Source organism: Arvicanthis niloticus, chromosome 5, assembly GCF_011762505.2.
Source record: "Arvicanthis niloticus isolate mArvNil1 chromosome 5, mArvNil1.pat.X, whole genome shotgun sequence".
Classification (NCBI taxonomy): Eukaryota; Metazoa; Chordata; class Mammalia; order Rodentia; family Muridae; genus Arvicanthis; species Arvicanthis niloticus.
Window position 1 is genome coordinate 42,456,385 of NC_047662.1, and position 19,173 is coordinate 42,475,557.

General features: G+C 53.6%; 2 protein-coding genes across 14 annotated transcripts in view; one reads left to right on the forward strand and one right to left on the reverse strand.

Annotated features, from left to right (window-relative positions):
- The window catches only part of Podn (podocan), a 25,848-nt gene extending 6,946 nt beyond the window's left edge, over positions 1 to 18,902 (forward strand). For 6 of the 10 annotated variants that reach the window (XM_034503900.2, XM_034503903.2, XM_034503899.2 and 3 more), the window contains 10 exons: positions 451 to 770; positions 2,157 to 2,250; positions 3,454 to 3,518; positions 4,401 to 4,510; positions 5,136 to 5,292; positions 5,600 to 5,715; positions 5,966 to 6,623; positions 8,879 to 9,027; positions 9,931 to 10,140; positions 11,970 to 12,862. In XM_034503900.2, coding sequence (XP_034359791.1) covers positions 456 to 770; positions 2,157 to 2,250; positions 3,454 to 3,518; positions 4,401 to 4,510; positions 5,136 to 5,292; positions 5,600 to 5,715; positions 5,966 to 6,623; positions 8,879 to 9,027; positions 9,931 to 10,114 — 1,848 coding nt within the window. In that variant the 5' untranslated portion in view covers positions 451 to 455 and the 3' untranslated portion in view covers positions 10,115 to 10,140; positions 11,970 to 12,862. Of the gene's footprint in view, positions 1 to 450; positions 771 to 2,156; positions 2,251 to 3,453; positions 3,519 to 4,400; positions 4,511 to 5,135; positions 5,293 to 5,599; positions 5,716 to 5,965; positions 6,624 to 8,878; positions 9,028 to 9,930; positions 10,141 to 11,885; positions 12,863 to 12,893; positions 13,534 to 18,771 lie in introns of those variants that run through there. The other 4 variants (XM_034503898.2, XM_076934510.1, XM_034503896.2 and 1 more) reach the window with 4 other exon arrangements.
- The window catches only part of Slc1a7 (solute carrier family 1 member 7), a 45,340-nt gene continuing 40,556 nt past the window's right edge, over positions 14,390 to 19,173 (reverse strand). For 2 of the 4 annotated variants that reach the window (XM_076934512.1, XM_034503906.2), the window contains 5 exons: positions 18,790 to 19,023; positions 17,292 to 17,486; positions 16,723 to 16,857; positions 16,239 to 16,341; positions 14,390 to 15,489 (listed from right to left, as the gene is read on the reverse strand). In XM_076934512.1, coding sequence (XP_076790627.1) covers positions 15,271 to 15,489; positions 16,239 to 16,341; positions 16,723 to 16,857; positions 17,292 to 17,486; positions 18,790 to 19,023 — 886 coding nt within the window. In that variant the 3' untranslated portion in view covers positions 14,390 to 15,270. The remainder of the gene's footprint in view (positions 15,490 to 16,238; positions 16,342 to 16,722; positions 16,858 to 17,291; positions 17,487 to 18,789; positions 19,024 to 19,173) is intronic. The other 2 variants (XM_034503908.2, XM_034503909.2) reach the window with 2 other exon arrangements.

Consider the following 19,173-nt stretch of genomic DNA (forward strand, 5'->3'; position numbering starts at 1 on the left):
AAAGCCTGGATGCAGGGACCACTACGGGTTTCCCCCTCACTATCCTGTGTAATGTGTTGGGAGAAAGAGTTGGAAGAGTGTCAGGGCCGAGCCCTGGGGCCCTACATGGGAGCTAGAGCACAGGGACACACCTGCTAGGGGATGGGCAAAGGTCTGCCACATTGACTGTCAGAGCAACAGCAGTTTAACAAAGTAGGTCCTGCCTCAGCTTCCTTCCTATGAAATAAGGGTACAGATTCCTCAGACCCAGGCTGGTGAGAGTTACAGAAGGTTTGCAGCCCTGACTAAGGACAAGGCTTCATGGCACTTCTATCACCACAGGGGTATTTCTGATAAGACAGGGTGGCAGTCATCAAAGTCTAAGTGCCAACTGTCTCATGACCTATCATGACTTCCTGTATGCATGCCCAGTGTATATGGCCATTGCATCACCTGGCACTCCTCCAACAGGCACCATGGCGGGCAGCTGGGGCCTGCCACTCCTGCTGTTGGTGTCTCAGCTGTTTCTGGGCTTTGTGCTGCCTATGAGGGCACCTGCGTTTGGCCGAAGTGACACCCACACCCTGAGCCCTGAGGAGAATGAATTTGTGGAGGAAGAGGAGCAGCCAGTGCTAGTTCTGAGCTCTGAGGAGCCAGAACCTGGCCCAGCCACCATTGACTGTCCCCGAGATTGTGCCTGCTCCCAGGAGGGTGTTGTGGACTGTGGTGGCATTGACCTTCGTGAGTTTCCAGGCGACCTGCCTGAGCATACCAACCATCTCTCCTTGCAGGTGAGGCTCATGCTGCCCCAGCAGTTATCCCCAGCCCTTGTATACTCCCTTCTTAATCAGATCCTCCAATTTTTATGGTTCCTCACTACCCCACCCCCAGATTCAGAGTAACAGGGGAGATCAGACTTATGGAATCCTGGTCCCACCCTTGGAGTAATTGTGATGTTCTGGTTACAGAACCCCAAGATATAGCCTGCTGGTTTGTGGAAAAGTCTAGGCTGCCACAAAAACTTTAGAGTAAAAATGTCTCACCCTGGGCACATAGTTGCCCAGCCCTGGATGGATAGGGTGCTGCTAACACCATTACAGGACTAGGAAAGCCAAATGAAGGGGATTCAATTCCTGGAGGCAGTGAGCTCAGAGCTCCATAGAGTGCTGGCCCCAGCTGAGGCCCACTGGATGGACAGCCCTAGATGAGGAGAGGAACTGTTACTCTCTCCAGAGGACATCAAGAGAAGGTGGGAGGTCTGCCTGTGGCCACTGGGGTTGGAGGGTGGGGCTTGGCGGGCTGTGGGCCAATGAGAGGAGAGGACACATTGAAGGTAGTTCTTATTAGGCTCCTTTGCCCACCTAGTCACATGCAGACTGTCTCATGTACCTGCTATGGCACCTCTGGTTCTGTGTGGTGCTGGATGTGTAGGAAGGGCATGGTCCCACTCTGACTTCAGGAGCTCACAGTTCATGGGTGAAACTGACAAATGAGTAAACAAAGAAGTCCAGTACAGATAAAAGGGCTTAGCCATGCTGCCATCCCAACACTCAGGAGACAGAGGCAGGTGGAACTCTGAGTTTGAGGCCACCATGGTCTATAGAGTGAGTTCCAGGACAAAAAGGGTTACACAGAGAAACCTTGTCTTGAAAAACAACAACAAAAGAAAAAAAGAAAGAAAGAAAGGAAAAGAAAGAATGAAAGGCAGGCAGGCAGGCAGGCAGGCAGGCAGGAAGGAAGGAAGGAAGGAAGGAAGGCAGGAAGGAAGGAAGAGATGGAGGGGGAGGACTTAAGCTATGGTGCTAATGGAGCTATGGGGTTTAGCTCAGGTTCTTCCTCCAGCTCAGTAGAGCTCTCCAGAGCACATGGTTAGATACCTTGTATTCTAAGGGGAGTGCGGACTACAGGGCCAAAGAAGGGGAAATGCTTCTGTCTAGGATCAGCTCCAAGTGCCTGTCACTTGGTGCGGTCCGAACTGTGGGTAGATGTCTGCCTGTGGGCTCTTCAGGAGCAGGACTCACACACCTCCGTGTCCATCGCTGTGCGCTGTCTGTCTCAGGAGAGAATTCCAAGACAGGTGCCCAAGAAAGGGATGCTCCCAGGGCCAAGGGTAGGAACAGAAGTCTCACGCACCCCCGACCCTACCCCCAACCTGCTGCTGCCCCATCTCCACGCAGAACAACCAGCTGGAGAAGATCTACCCAGAGGAGCTTTCTCGGCTGCAGAGGCTGGAGACACTGAACCTACAGAACAATCGTCTAACATCTCGAGGTGAGGACTGTGGGACATGGGCGGCTAATCAGAGGCCCGAGGGGGATGGTGGCCATGAGGAGAACTTAGTCCTTCAAGCCTCAGGGTGAAGGGGAGCCTAGGCTGGGGTTGGGCTGGCAGGGGGAGGTGGCTCTGATATGAGCTTGAGCCTGCTATGACTGTCTTAAGACCCAGGAGGTGGGACCTGGGATATTGAGAGCACAGACTTCCTGGGACCTTGTCAGAGACTCTTCAATTTGCAAGGGCCCTTAGAATCCAAAAGCAGCATTCTTAAGTTCCTTCCCCACCCCCACTGAAGACAAACATAGTACATAATTCGGATAGAACTTTTGGAAAACAAAGTGGAAGGGGAAAAATCCCTCATAAACCTCCACTTTGAATAAATCAATATTAAGATTTTGGGATTCTCCCTCCCTCATTTCAAAAGAAAGTAGCTTTATTTATATGTAATGTATGTACCATAAGTGACTCAGTCTAAAAGTCCAGTCCAATTTGCTGTGTTTGGGTGAGTTTATACAATGCACAACCACCGCTTGTGACCTGCAGTCATTCATCGTGGACTTTAACCCACAGCTGAATTCCCACAATGGTGTGGAGGCCTGTTTTGTTTCACTTAGCAATTTGTTTCTCTCTTTACTGTTGCTAGAGCTCTCTCTGGCTGTCAAATCACACTCCACAGCAGGGTATTCCCTGGAGAGACAGTCCATGGTTTATGTAACTGTTCCCTCTCCATTGACTTGGGCCAGTCCCAGCATCTGGTGGTCCCGGAGAGGGAACTGGATGTCAGAGTCCAGCTCAGGACTGGAGAAAGGCCAGTCTAACTGTAACAAGACATCTGTCTGAGGGGATTGGGAGGGTGGGGGAGGGGAGGCCTGTCCTGCTTGCCCAGTTTGGCTGCTCATGCCTATAGGTGGGGCTGAAGTTGAAAAGGGGCTCTGACCCCCTGCAGCCATCCTCCCCTTCCACCCCCCCCCCCCACACACCTCTGGAGCACTCCTTCCTGGTCAAAGGATTAGACTGGGTCCCTCAGTCCCTCAGCAAGGCCTTAGCTGCCTGCTTCTCTGCTTGAGCCACATGAGGAGAAGGAAGGCAGGGTGGACGCTGGAGCTGACTGGGAAAGGAGGGAGCTGCCTAGCAAGGTGGGGGTTTGCCTGCTCCCCTGTCGCATCTCCTTCATCCAGGGCTCTGACCTGTCCTTTAAAGGGCTCCCAGAGGAGGCATTTGAGCATCTTACTAGCCTCAATTACCTGTACCTGGCCAACAACAAGGTGAGGGCCATAGAGGGTGTGTGGGCTTCCCTGGGTTGGGCAAGCTTCCCTGGGGTGAGCGGGCTTCCCTGGGGTGGTGGGCTTGCCTAGAATGGGCGGGCTTCCCTGGGGTGGGTGGGTTTTCCTAGAGTGGGCAGGCTTCCCTGGAGTGGGCAGGGTTCCTTACCCTCCTCTGTCTTTCCTTGAGCTCTGTGGTTGTTTCCCAGTGCCCTTGCCAGTCTGGCCTCTGGGTCCCTATTGCCCTGGATGTTGAAAAGGGGACACACAGCATCCCCTATAACCTAGAGCATGTCTGATAATGAAGCTGCCAATACCTCCAGCACACAGGTGGAGGGGGAGCCCAACATGTCACACAGGCACTTGAAAAGGTGACAGCATTTGAGTCAGGCATGAAGGGCAGGCAGATTCTAGCCTGGGCCCCGGCAAGGCTGTTCAGTTGAGGTGGCCTGTGTTCATACTCCCCAGTACTCTCAGGAGGGAGGATCATTTGAGTCCAGGAATTGGATACAAGCCTGGACACAAGGAGACATTGTTTCAAAATGTATACAAGTAAATAATAAAAGGAAAGTATGGCATGCCCTCCACCCATGGAGTAGTCAGACACTTCTCAATTCTCACTAATTCTTCCGACCTCTAATCCTTCCCGTGAGCCCGGAGGCCAGAAGAGTGGGGACAGGTGCAAAAGGCATTGCTTGCCAAGCTAAGGGCTGTAGGAGCTGGACACATTTTGTTTTATCAAAAGATGGAACAAGTTTCTACATTGGAAGAGTGGCTTCACTGTCAGGGAAGAACAAGGGAAGGGGAGCAGGCGAGCCCAGCGGCGGGGCCCGGAGCTAGTTTCTATACCTCTATTGGTCTTTCTGTTGGCTCTTCCCTTTCCAGCTCACGCTGGCACCCCGATTCCTGCCGAATGCCCTGATCAGTGTGGACTTCGCTGCCAATTATCTCACTAAGATCTATGGACTCACCTTTGGCCAAAAGCCAAATCTGAGGTCAGAGGTCAGAGGGATGAGCCTGGGTATATGGGAATGTATACATATGGAGTGAGTGTGGGAAGTCTGGGGGAAGCTGAGGCAAAGCAGGAGACACAGGCAAGCCCTGAGAAGGGGCTTGCTGTGCCGTGAACTATGGGCTGTGTTCAGGGGTGTGTGGTGAGGAACACCCAGGGCCTATCGGAGCTCAGGAACCAGAAGGCTGAAACCTGAGGGATGAGGAGGCCTCCATCCAGTAAATGAGGATTAAGAGCCTATGCACGGGAGTGGTAGGGTTTAGGTAGAAAAAGCCACTTCCAGCAGGCACAGATGCCCTTCTTTGAAGCTGTTAAAGGAGGTATAACCACTCCCGGGACTTTTCTGCAGGGCTTCAGATGCAGGTGCCTGGCTTGGACCAGGATGTCCTGTTTCTGCTGTTGATTTATATGGTGACTTCAAGCCTTTGACCCCTGTTCTTGACCATGTGGGGGTTCTAAAGTTCTTTAACTCTGTGTCCCCGGGTTAAGGGGGTAGAAAAGTATCCCAGGCCCTACTTCAGCTTGAATAGGAGTTTGAAGGCACACAGCAAAGCTAGCTTATGGCCAGGGAGCCCTGGTGGGGTGAGGACTGTACCTCGATCCTGCAGGTCTGTGTACCTGCACAACAACAAGCTAGCAGACGCCGGGCTGCCGGACAACATGTTCAATGGCTCCAGCAACGTCGAAATCCTCATCCTGTCCAGCAACTTCCTGCGTCACGTGCCCAAGCACCTGCCGCCTGCTCTGTACAAGCTGCACCTCAAGGTGGGGAAAGGGGAGGGCAGGTGAGGTAGAGGCAGACCCATGTCCCGGGCACAGAACTGCCGAGGAGAAGCATGGCCCAGCTGGGCGATGCCGAGTGAATCTGAGAGGACATTGCAGGGTATTAGCTACCTAGGGGAGCAGGCAGGAGTCTGGGCACCTGGCCTTCAGAGTGGGGGCTGTCAGAGCACCCAGATGTTCAGGTCTGACTCCCCTCCTGGTAGCCCCCAGGCTCCTCTGCACATCTCATCCTGAGGCCTGGCTCTTGCCTCTGCCTCTCACTCCGCCTCATCCCTCCCTTTCCTTCTAGAACAATAAGCTAGAGAAGATCCCCCCTGGGGCCTTTAGTGAGCTGAGCAACCTGCGAGAGCTGTACCTGCAAAACAACTACCTGACCGATGACGGTCTGGACAACGAGACCTTCTGGTGGGTCCCTGTGTCACTGCATCCTCTGCATCACCACCTGGCAGTATCCAACACCTGGCCGTCTCAGCTTGTCTCAGCTGTACAGTCACGTGTCCACTTTTTCTTGGTTGCTTTCTCTGGAGAATCTTTGGGGCTTATGTCTGTTGCCATTTCTGTCTCTGGGAACAAGTCTTGTGTATAGACAAAGGCTGCTGAGACTGCAGATGGCTGTGGCCTCCTGCCTAGCATCTCAGCTTCCTCTTTTCTCCAGGAAGCTGTCCAGCCTGGAGTACCTGGACTTATCCAGCAACAACCTGTCAAGGGTTCCAGCGGGTCTTCCCCGCAGCCTGGTCCTGCTGCACCTGGAGAAAAATGTCATCCAGAGTGTAGATGCTGATGTACTGACACCCATTCGCAACCTGGAGTACCTGCTGCTACACAGTAACCAGCTGCAGGCCAAGGGCATCCACCCACTGGCCTTCCAGGGTCTCAAGAGGCTCCACACAGTGCATCTATACAACAACGCGCTGGAACGTGTGCCCAGCGGCCTGCCCCGCCGAGTGCGCACCCTCATGATCCTGCACAACCAGATTACAGGCATAGGCCGTGAGGACTTTGCCACCACCTACTTCCTGGAAGAGCTCAACCTCAGCTACAACCGCATCACCAGCCCACAGATGCACCGAGATGCCTTCCGCAAGCTACGCCTGCTGCGGTCACTTGACTTGTCTGGCAACCGCCTGCAAACACTGCCTCCAGGCCTGCCTAAAAATGTACACGTGCTCAAGGTCAAGCGTAATGAGCTGGCTGCCCTGGCACGTGGGGCACTAGGTGGCATGGCTCAGCTTCGGGAACTCTACCTCACAGACAACCGACTGCGAAGCCGGGCCCTGGGACCCCGTGCCTGGGTGGACCTTGCTGGTCTGCAGGTACTACAGGACTAGGCCATGTGGGGGGCGGGGCACAGGGAGAAAGAAGGAGGGAGGACCTACTAGGATGAGCCTACTCAGCTGCTAGGATGAGTGACAGTTGTGCCAGGTTCCGGTGGGATAGCCAGACTGAGCTTATTCATTGGGTACATGCTGGGGAGGCGGGCCTTAGTGTAGGAAGGCCATGGCCACACAATCCAACCTACTTATAAGTGCAGAGCAAAGGGCACAGTGAACCCAGTAACTTTTGTCTCTATGTAGCCAGGTTAGTTTACCACGGGATAGAAGGAGGGGCCCACATTTTAGTCTGACGTGCTCACCACTGGCCGTGGGGTGGGAATTGCCATCAGGACTGGGGTGTTTTCAAAGAATGCTGGGGAGAGGTGGGTCCAGAGAGAAGCCAGGAGGTGCCCTGAGCTTAGCAGGGTGAGATGGATGAGGAAGCTGGCTCTGCAGCAAGGCTGGGGCCTCTCCTCATCCAGACTTCCGTGCTGAGAGCCACACACCAGAATCCAGCCTCGGTGCAGCCCTTATAGCTGTTCCTCAGGAGCACAACTTGGCTGGAACCCTCCACACCTGCTAACTCACTAAGTGTGAGGGGCCATACCCACCAGGGAAACTTGGAAGCTACCCTTGTCTCTGTTGCCTGCCTCAGGCAGCCCACTAGCACCTAACCCAGCTACAGCTCTCCAGCTGGGCTGCTTATGCCCCAAGCCAAGCCACTGGATTTCTCAACTGAACCTTACCGGCCTAGGATCTCAGCACTCCGACTCACCACTCCGGTACTTGAAAAGCACCTGTTCACACAGGTTCCTTCCCAGTCTTCTACAGCTCCCTGTTTCCCTGAAGTCCCAGGCCAGACTCTAAGCCCTCCTCTGCTGCTGCTCCAGCACACAGTGGCCCTTCTACTGAAAGCACAGTACTGCCTTGCTTACTGAAGACATCTTATTCATTTGTTCCTTTGTTCATTCATTCATTCATTCATTCATTCCATAAGTCTTAGAGTCCCCACATTTGTACTAGACACTGTCATTCCAGAGCTGGGGAGCCTATGCGTTATAAGGGAGCACCACTCTTGTTAGGGTCCATCTAGGCCTCAGCCTGAGTGTAACCTTGCCTAGGAAATATTCTTACCCTTTGGCAGGGACAGGTAGGTTAGATACCTCCCCGAGCCTCAGCCTGGTGAGCGAGCAAGTGGGGATTCCCCCTTACACTGTGTCTTTTGACTGGCAACTTGCTCCTTTTGCCTCAAATCCACCCTGTGCTAATGCCCTGGAAAGCATTTCCTGGCTCAAAGCTGGATGAATCCCTTCCCCACTCCCTCATTACAGCCAAGCCCATGGCTTGTTTTGTCAGGCTCTGGTCCATCTCCTCAGCCTGACTGGTTTCCTGAGAGTGGCGATGGTGTCTCACGGAGTCTGTGCTCCAGCACCTATGGGCACCTATCTGTGGAATGAATGAGGGAGGGACTGACAGAGCAGAGACTGGGGACGGTGCCAATGGCTGTAGAGACAAAATGGAAAATAAGCCCTGTGGGCCGGGGAGGTGACAGAATTGGAAGTTTTGGGCTGCTGTCCTGATGCTAACTTACCAAGCTGTGTGGGATGTGAGCCTGTTGGATGACCCTGTATCCCAGCATCTCGAGATGATGAAGGGCCTTACAGATCACGTAGTCCTGTCCCAGGGCAGCACTAGTGTGGCTCTGGAGAAGGTGCATTGGCATTGTGAGAGGTAATAAGGGTGGCCACAGAGCCAGTGTGTGCCAGGTCCCCTCCCCCACTCCCCTGGCTATTGATCCTGGGCTCCAGGCACGAGGTAACTCAAAGACTGACCAGCCCTGGGGCCTGCTGGCTGTGCCAGGGTTTCTACAAGCCTTGTACCCGCTCTACTGACCCCTGCACATGTGACCTGCACATGTGGATCTTGATGCATTTAGTCGGATGGGAGTGACAAGTAGGCTGAAGAGGAAAGACTGTGACATGCATGCAGGCAGCTGGGCTATGACTTCATGTGCAAAGGCAGGAGGGGCTGGGTAGGACCCACATCAATTAGAACAAGTGTGTGAAGTCTGGCACAGTACACTTTATCCTCTTACAAATGGATTAACCTCCCTGAGCTGCTTCCCCACCTGGAAATCGTGGTTGTCAGACCCTTCCCCTCACTAGAGATGAGACAGATTGTGGCTTGGTGGGAGTCTGTAAGCTGGTAAGTGCTCTGCACAAGTGGGCATCCTTGACCCCCCCTCACCCCTGCAGCTGCTGGACATCGCTGGGAATCAGCTCACAGAGATCCCCGAGGGACTCCCCCCATCACTGGAGCACCTGTACCTGCAGAATAACAAGATTAGTGCCGTTCCTGCCAACGCCTTTGACTCCACACCCAATCTCAAGGGGATCTTTCTCAGGTAGGAAGTCCCTGCAGCCCTGCTTGCACCCCCTGACAGCACATATAATAGTAGATAAACAACTGAGACCTGGGGGAGCAGCTGGCAGGTAGACTGTGCGTGTGGATATTGACTTCGATATTGACTGGCCAGGGAGCCCTGAGTACACTGCAGGACCCCACAAGCCCGTGCCACCTCAGTCCCTGAGGGTGAGCATACTCTGCCAGGCCTGCAATGGCTCACAGGTCTGTTAGTGGGCATCAGAAACATTGAAGACAAGTGCATGGTGCCGTTGATGCTGATGTGGTACAGGAGGAAGCCCGAGACCATCTCACTGGTAACGCCCAGCTGTGAAGACATGAGTGACAACTGTGTTCAGTCAGCCAGATGGGGCTCAGGTGTCAGACCAAGAACACAGGTGCCTAGACCCCCATTGGGCTCTGGGGTTAGGACTTCAGGGAACTCAGACCCCACAGACTCTGGCTTCTTCTCAGACCTCCCTCCCTCACTCCAACTCAACCCACCCAAATCAGAGAGAAGACAGATTAGAAGACAGGCCCAGGGTGATGACACTGGGTGGTGTGACTTGGCCTGTTGGGCTGAGTACATCCCTTACCAAGTCAGCCATGGCCTTGCCTGTGTGCCTGTCAGATCTTGAGGTTAGTGGGGGAGGGCAGCAGAGGCACTCCCGTGGCTGTCGCTCTGCACATGAAGTGACTATGGATAGATAGGCTCTGCTACCCCCTGCGACTGATATCCTAACAGGTCTATTTGCCACGGTGCACCATGCTTCTTGACCCTCCACCTTCAAAACTTGCTGTGGCACTTCCTGAATACCCCCTCCTTGCCCTTTCCCCTCTGAGCTGGGTAGGTGTGAGGGCATCAGCCAGGCTTCCTGCCGCTGACCCATGGACCACCACTCAGGTTCAACAAGCTGGCCGTGGGCTCCGTGGTGGAAAGTGCCTTCCGGAGGCTGAAACACCTGCAGGTCTTGGACATTGAAGGCAACTTTGAGTTTGGTAACGTTTCCAAGGACAGAGGCCACAAAGATGAGGAAGAGGAAGAAGAGGAGGAGGAGGAGGAAGAAGAGGAAGAGCAAACAAGATAGGACAGAGTGACGTGGATGTGAACCAGGTAGGTGGTCTGTGTTCGTGTGACAGCACCTCTCACCACACCCTGCTGTCCCTGACCACGCCCTGCTATCCCTTACCTGCCTTGGCTCTCTGTGTGTCAACTTCACCCGTCTCTGTTCTATCCCTTCATTTTGAAAACCTGTCATTTCATTTGCATGTAGGATTGTACCATGTGAGGTGTGTGTGTGTCTGTGTGTGTGTGTGTGTGTGTGTGTGTGCCCATGGAAGCCAGTTTGAGCTAAGGCATTGGTTCTAGTTCAGGGAGATGAGTATTGTGCTGAGAGATACTCTGGGGGTACGGAGACTTCTAAGTCTGGGGCTCTGAGGAGAGGGGCCTGGACAAGAGATGAGGATCTAGTCACTGTAGGCCTTGAGATAGGTAAGACACTGAGGGGACTTGAAGAGCTTGTCTAGGGCAGGGAGGGAGAGGGCAGCCACAGGTAGTTAATGCACAGGGAGTTTGCACATACATATAACACAATCATAGACAATAACATGTGCATATCTGTGTGCACAAGTGTGCCTATGGATATATGCATAGAGGTGTCTATGGGTACCCATTCTCACAGGCTTATATGTGGCCACACTCACACACATAATACATTCATGGGCTTCTCTAGAAGTGGGAGGGACTCAAACTGCTTCAGTACTAAGAGCCTGAGGGAGGTGGGCACTGCTGTGCATAAGGACTACATGGAGTCATTGTGATGTCCTAGGGAGCGGCTGAGGGAGAGGTGGGGGTGGAGAGAATGACCTGGAAGGTAGGGAGTGTTTTTGCTCTGGAGTGGCGGTAGCTGAGGGGAGGCCATGTAAAACTCAGGTAAAACTATTTGGTACTCCTTTTGGCACTGGTGGCAAGGATGCCCAGCATGGGCTACGCTGGGGAGGGAGGGTGGCACATTGAGGAGCATGGGTCTGAGCGCTGCTGTAAGGATTGCAGGAGGTTGGTAATTGTCCCATTGTGGAAGGAGGGCCAGGGAGCTGTGGCTGCAGTCACAGGCAGGCTAGTGGCTTGATGGCTAGATCTCAAGTCACATCAGCCTGAGGATCTTAGCTTTCTGTCCATGCAGTGGGTGATGTTAAGCATAGAATTGGATTCATTTATGGCTGACTTTTTGTTTGGGTTGAGGCACTAGGCTTGGTAAGGAGGAGGGGCAGATAGAAGTGTTGGTAGCAGAGACACAGGGAGGAAGCTGAAACCTGGGAGGTGGTAGGAAGGGTCCAGGCAGAGAGCAGTGGTCAGAGGGGCTAAGGTTAGGTCAGACCTCAGGGAATGTGCTAGGAGCTGTGTGGCCAGGGTGTGGCCATGGTCACAGTTAGGATGCTGACTTGAAGTAGAACTGGAGCAGAGCAGAGAGGAGCTGGTGGGGGGGGGGTTGTCGGTGGATGGTGACATCTATGTGGATGGATGATGGAGAGAGCTGGATTCATGACAGGGCTATGAGCCTAAAGGGGCAGACCTGGCTCCCAGGGCCAGCCATGGAAGTCGAGTCCTTGTCCTGAGGCACAGTCCTTAAGAGTCAGGGATCAGCAGGAAGGGGTGACCGCTATCCCATGAAGACTCCTGGTTCTCATGAAAAGGACTGGAGTTCTGGGGTGAGGGAGAATCTTCCCGCTTTGTGAAATGTTAGCCATAGTTAAGTCAATTGAGTAGACTTCTGGGAGAAGCCCCAAGAGTTCTGGATTCAGGGCTGGGTGCCTCCTGGTTCTACACTCCCAGGGGCTTCTCCTCATTCCTGCTCACAGCCTGGCTTCCAAAACCCCCTTACTTTGATCCACTTCAGCCGAGGCTGGTTGTAGCTCGTCCTGACTCTCCAACGTGTTCCACAGGATGACGGACTACCGGACTCCTTTCTGCAGCCCAGGCCTGTGCCCCATGAGCGCCCCCTTCTGACACACCCAACGCTGAGCCCAAGAGGCATCTGAAAGTCACAGGCTGAACACAGTCTCGTGTCCCACTCCTTCCAGCAATGTGTCACACAGTCAGACATGTGCAGATACCACTTCACCGCCACACCCCCAGCTTGGCCACATAGATGGCCAGCTGCATATGACCTTCCAAACTGGCTCTCTGCACAATCACACACACACACACACACACACACACACACACACACACACACACCCTGACCTCTGAGACCACACTGCACACTGGCCTTGTACACTCAGGCGACTACCCTCTCCCCTATTCACTTACACAGAGTGACCTATGCTACCAAAAGCTCTTGCTTCCGGCCAGTTTTGGCCAAAAACAGTTGGCCATGTGCCTTGTCCTCTAGTCCCTCCCTTAGAGACGCAGAGTTGTCTCCTTGCTCTGTGGCCGGGTGCTTTCTACTCTTTGAGACTCAAAAGCTGGCTTTTGTTTCGTGCCTTCCCTATGGGGATTTGAACCTTCTGCCTTCTACCATGGCCTCACCTCCTCCCCCAGGTGCTGGGCAGCCCTACTGCTGGGACCCCCTTTTTGTGGTGCCCTAGCAGGTCACAGACACTTTTGGAGAACAACCTCAAGAAGTCTTGGGAGGGAAAGGAGGAAGCAGTGCATGGTGGGAATTGGGGGTGGGGTGGAGTGGCAGCAGCTGCATTGGTCTTCAGTTCTGCAGGGAAGTTCTGGGTACCTTTGGTTTTGTTTAAGGAGAAAAAAATATATATGAAGATAAAAATCTCAAAGCTGATTTTACCTGTTACAGAAAAACTAATATAAAGTATTATCCCTGCCCTTGCAATCATGCTGTGTCTGTGTGTGCTTCCCTCCAGGTGATGGGTTGGTATCTGCTCAGGATGGGCAAGATCCAGCAAGCAGCACCCCCTGACCAGAGGAATGAGGGCCAGCACCAGCACTGAGGGACCCCACAGGAGTGGCACAGTCAGAGGAGGGATGGGGCATAGTAGCAAGGCAGGAAGGCATGATGCCTACGCTGTTTGGGTGGAAATCTGCCTTTAGTGTTGGAGTGCTGAACAGGCCTCACAGTCCCCCTGCCCCCAAGCTGAACCTCCAAACAGACGACCCATGGGTGGGCCCTGGGCTGTTTAGAGCTCACCTGAAAAGTCACCTTTGCATGGAGGTACTGTTACTAATGTTACTGAGGTGGTCTGTGCTGTTCAAGAAGGGAGGAGGCAGAAGGCAGGTCTGAGGCCTCCTACAGGGCTGATTTGGGGACAAGGTCTTTTTAGGTATTCCCAGGGACACGGTGAGGGATGGCCGTTATGCCACCCCAATGAGGGAGAGCTGGGATTGGGTTGAAAGCTGTAGGGAGGCTGTACCTAGCTGTTATTTGGATCTAAATAACTGCAAAGATCTCCCTGACCTAGAGATGTGTGGGTATCTGTCAAGTTCACCAAAATATAGAATCCTGCCTAGCTAGCAGGGAAAGACAACTGGATTCCTCAGAGGTCTTGAGAGACTCAGGGAAGGGTCAAATAAAGCTCGTGCACATGAGGGAGAAAGTAACTGGCTGGACATTTGATCTTTCCCACTGATGAAGGATAGCTATGTGGACCCATGATAGAACCGTAGAGCGTGGTAGCATGGGAGGGGTGTCCTAGAGCTGAGGCCCTTCCTGGAGTCTTTACACTCACTGGAGGAAGTAGATATAGTTTAAAGGTGAGAATGTGTGCTCTTGGGGAAGCCTGTCTCTTCATTGGGTCTCATGTGTTTATGGACCTGGTATATAACCCCTCCAGACCACAGTTATACCCCCTACCCATACCCCCACCTCCACCTCCAACCCCACCTAGAACGGACTGTATGGTCAGTACCCTTCTCTTCCCCTCAGGCTGTTTGGACCAGGCCCTTCTCTAAGGTAAACCGTTAACCAAAGATAGCTTTGGCTGAGATTTCTTCCTTTTCTGAGGTTTAATTTCAGAGCCAGGGTCCAGATCAAGCTGAGCAAGGAAAGGAAGTCTGTCCACAACAGCCCTGGAAAAGGCCCAGCTACAGTTAGGCCTATTGAGGTGGCTGGGATGGGCTTGTTTATACTCTGTCTCCTGCATTGCTTAGCTCAGAGGGGCCTGTCCTTACTGTAGTGGCCAGGACAGGATGAGCTACGCTGTCAGCTTGCATTAGCTCAACAAAGAGAAGCTGCTCAGAGTCTGGTCTCAACTGGAAAGTGTGGCTCAGGCCTTATCTCAGTAGCTGGGGAGGCAGGAACAGGAAGATTGCTACTAGCAGAGTCTACATAATGGGTAGCCAGTCCTACCTTACAATACCCTGTCTCAAAGCACAAAGCAAAACACATAGTCTGTCACATCCATAAGTCTTGAAAAAAAAAAAAAAAAAAAACAAAGACTTTTATTTATCACATTATTGCAAACATGGAAGGGACTAGGGACTCTCATTCCATTTTGCCACACAAAGAGTTCAGACCCCAAGGTACTGGTAGTTACTTGGCTGGAGCATCCCAAGCTGGATCTTTCTCTTTATGGCCCATCTTGCCCACCCATCTCATGGAAGGCTGGCAGGGCTGTACCCACTGGGCCTCCCAGCCCTAGTGGACATCACTCTCCATATTAGATGCGAGGTCTGGTGGACAGAAATGGACAGGCTGTAACATGTGAAGGCAGCAGGTCTCAGACCTGGGATGGGCCAGCCCTTATTGAGTTAAAACCACATGCTGTGGGGTGGAGCAGGGTTGACCCAGCCTGGACACAGCTGGGGCAGGAACAGGGACACTGTTGTTTTATCTTCATGAGCTGGAAGCTGTTGTGGGCGTGGGGACCCTGGAGAAGGCAGAACTTCTTTCACTCTTCTTGCAGGCTGCCTTGTTCATTAGAAGGGAGTGGCGGAGACTCCAAAGAGTTGAATTAACATCCTGGCCATAGCATTTATTTCAAGGAGTGGTTTTAGCTCTCAGGCCCCCAAACTGTTTTTCCATGAAGTATAGGCAAAGACCCCTACCAGGTACCTTTGTGGGTTCATGTAGAAACTGTCATAGCTAGGTCCTGGGCCACAAGAGCCATAGTTGCTGACTGGGGCCTCTGCTCACAGTTGTCTCTTTTTTGAGATACTCTTTCTCACCAGTGGCTGACTAGCCTGTCAGGGTGGAATGTGTCAGCTGCTCAGGTGTGTTTTGAGTTCAACTCCTACCCTTAGCCCAAACCCCAGGGTATGGCCTGGCTCTGTGGCCCTGCAGGCTCACACATTGGTCTCCAGCTCATTGATCTCAATGATGCAGTGGTCTAGGCTGGCAGTGACCAGCTCCTCATCCTGCTCTACCTGGACTGGGATGTGGTGGGGGCACATGGGGCCCAGGGTTAGCTCTGAGGCCTCAGCCACGCTCTTTACACAGCCGTTCTGCTGGGCAGCCACGATCTCCTGCAGTGTCACTGGCTTGGTCTCACAGGGTAGCAATTTCTGGAGAAGAAACAGGCCTTGTTAGCACTAGGGGGGACTGAGGTAGGTAAGGCTGAGCAGTCTCAGGGGGCTGGGAGCCGCTGAAAGAGATGTTCCTATAAACGCAGCTGGGTAGCCTTGGCAGGTTACAGGGCTCGCTGGGCGCTGGGCGCCAGTTTGTAAGCTGCCTTGCCTCCTGCCGTCTATTTTGGTAGATGAAGGACTTGCCTTACAGAGTCTAGTCCGGAGAACAGTAGCTTCCCTGCCTGAATCCCAGCTTCCTTGCAGTGAAGAGGGTACAGATGTCTACACATACAGGCAATCCTGAATACCAGACAGCTCCCTGCTGCCCCACAAACATCCTGCCTGAGGGACTGGGTTTCTCAGAGGGAAGATGTTTTCTCACTGTTTCACTGGCTAGATCTGGGTGCCCTGCATGGTGGGTCTTCCATGAATAGGTGTTAGAGAAGCTAGTCACCTGCTGGGACAAGGAGCCCAGCCTGTGGAGGATGTGACTAAAAGCTTCCCAGTGGGTGGGTGGAACATCTGGAACTCTGCAGCCCCACCTGGAACAGTGGTTCTCAACCTTCCTAATGCTGCAACCCTCCAATACAGTCCCTCATGTTGTTATAAATTATGATGTAAATATATGACATGCAGGACATTTGATATGTGACCCCTATGAAAGGGTCGTTAGACCTCAAAAGGGGTTGCCACTCACAGGTGAGAACCACTGTCTTAGAGGCTTCCTGGAGGGACGCCACTCTCACCTCAGTGCCCATGTCCTGAGCAAAATCCTTCCGGCAGATGTGGGCCATGATCCCCGCAGCCAGTGCATCACCCAGCACGTTGATCATGGTTCGGAAGCGGTCCCTGGCAAGCCAAAGTGGACAGTGAGCTTCGGCAACCTCAACGGGGAGCTCCTAGAGGGCCACGCTCAACTGGAAAGCATGAGGCCACTGCACAGAGGCGCAGGCAGTGACCGCAGGCAGGCATGCACCCAATCTACCCGCAGTGGTGCGGGAGCAGCCGAGGAAGCCCCTTCGTGACACAGGCCCTGTGTTTAGAGGGGCTAGACCTGAGGTCACTATTTAGAACTTCAAGAAGGTTCCATTTTCACTTTTGAATTCTGGGACACCAGTTACACAACCGGCGTTGATTACTGGGGTGCCCTAGCATATCATACATAGCAATTCCCCACCCTACAGCCTTAGCAAGGGTGGGGTTGGGTGGGGACCCCAACAAAGCACTCACAGCGCCCAGTCTACAGCAATGATGAGATTGATGTCATCGGTCGGCAGTCCCACAGAGGTGAGCACGATGACCATGGTGACGAGCCCCGCCTGTGGGATGCCAGCCGCCCCAATGCTGGCTGCAGTGGCTGTAATGCTGCAGAGGGAGAAGGATGTGGCGGGGATACCCACCACAACCCTGGCTCCAAGGAGACCAGAATGCTAGGGCCTGGGGGTCAGCCAAGGGTGTGGAGGCTGTCTGTTGTGATATCCCATCAGGGGATTCTCAGAGGAGCAGGTCCCTGTTCATAGCCCTTTGGAGAGTCTGGTGGTCTACAGCACAGCTCCCCCCACCTCCTTCTCTGGGCCTATCCTTGTATGCAGGGACCTTAGACTCTGTCCCATTGCAGCAGCTTGTGCTTGATACCAGCCTTACTGGTCCTCAGCCTGGCTCTTGATTCGGCTCACCCTGATCCCAGAGATCAGGCTTACCCTACACCCCCCCCCCCCCCCCGCATTAGCCCTGCCTGTGGCTGACATATACCCTCCTTCTGACCCTGGGGCCCTCTAGTATGTGGCATTCGGACACACCTGATAGTGATGATCTGGCCAAAGTCTAGCTCGTAGTTGTTGACCTGGGCAATAAAGATGGCAGCCACAGCCTCGTAGAGTGCGGTGCCGTCCATGTTGATGGTGGCACCCACGGGCAGCACAAAGCGGGCGATGCGTCGGTCAATGTGGTTGTTCTCCAGCAGGCACTTGAAGGTGATGGGCAGTGTGGCTGAGCTATGGGCAGAGGGGCAGGTGTCTGCCCACCACCCTCCTCCAGGATGGTCTGGGCCTCGGAAGTGAGCCACTACGGGAGAGCCAGCTCACTGATGCCCTGACAGAAATGTGTGGTATACACGTGGGTCAGCTTGGGTTGGTAGGATGACCCCAGGAAGAGTACTGAGGAAGGCAATGGGGAGGAATGCTTCAGTGGCACAGTGCTACACTGTGGGCTTAAAGTATCTGCAGTGGTGATTCCCAGAGTGCCTGGGCCTTGAGTTCAGCCTCCCACAGGGCCTCAGCAAGCCCTGCAGCCTGGACACCTTGGTTTCTGTTGCACATAACTCCCAGGTCACAGGGTGATTGCAAAATCAAGCCACACAGAACTCAGAGAAGAGAAGTACCCATATTAAGTCTCTGAAAAAGGGTTCCCACTGCAGGGGTACCTCTGACAGTGGTAAAACACAGCAGAGCCCCAGAGATTGAGACCCAGGCGAGAAAGGTGAGGACTGCAAGAAACACCAGGCCTTTGGCCCAGAAAGATGGGCTCCAAAGCCCACAGTTCCTTCCACAGGGAGTTTGGACACTTGCTCTCAGGAGAATATTTCCTCATAGGACAAAACAGTCATGGGTGATGACTCCCTCCCTTCCCTTTCTCCCTCCCTCCCTCCCTCCCTCCTAGTCCCCCTCCTCCCTTCTTCTTCTAACCATCCTAGGTCCTCAGCTGTGGTAGGTAGTCTCCAAGGCTGGGCATGGGTTTCATGGGTTCTACTTGCTTTCTCACTCCAGGGCATTATCTCAGCCTCTGAAGTGATCCTGTGCAGGTACAAATGATTCTAGTCCAGGTGTGGTGTCACTCAGGCCTGGGAAAGCTAAGTGACACTGACATGCTTAACTGAACTATGACTCCAGCCTTGGCTGTCTAGAAATACTGCCAAGGTTGAAACAGGCTACTCAGCTTTGACACTCCATCTGGAGTAGACAGACAGCACCCCTCCAGTGTCACGGGATCTGCCCTGACAGGAACACGTGATCTGTGAAAGCAATACACGCTCTCTGCCCATGGAGTAAGGACAGGCCTCCATGAAGACTGAGGAAGCTTTGGGACCATGGGCAAAGGGAGGCCTTACGAATGACCGAGGCAGGCAGCGCCTTAGGCGTTAAGCCCCTATATGGTCATATTCACCACCTCTAGGAACTGTCTGAGGAGCCACGTTAGCACTTTCAGTGGTTCTGTGGCTATAGGTAAATGACGGCTGGACAGACGGACAGAGTTCTGTTCCGCCTACCCCAACCCTTTCAGCTCTTCATCTGGGGCTACCTGGAGGAGGTGGCCAACGCAATGAGCAGAGCCTGGAGGACACCACGGATGAAGACGATGGGGTTCTTCCTGGTGATGAGGAAGTACAGCAGGGGCAAGATTAGGAGACCGTGGATCACCAGCCCGCAAACTACAGTCACGGCGTAGAAGCCCAGCTTTTTCCCCACCGCCTTGGGGTCATCCATCTCCAGGATCTTGCCAGCGATCAGGAAGACAATGCCAAAGGGGAAGTACCTGGGGTGGCAGAGTGACCTCAGGTTCAGTTCTGGGTCCCCTCCCGCCTGGCACCTTGTCACTGCATGATCCCATCTCAAGCCCCTCATGGCTCACGAGGATGAGACTGAGGTGGCCAGCTGAGAGCCAGGTCCCTCAGTTGCCCCAGCC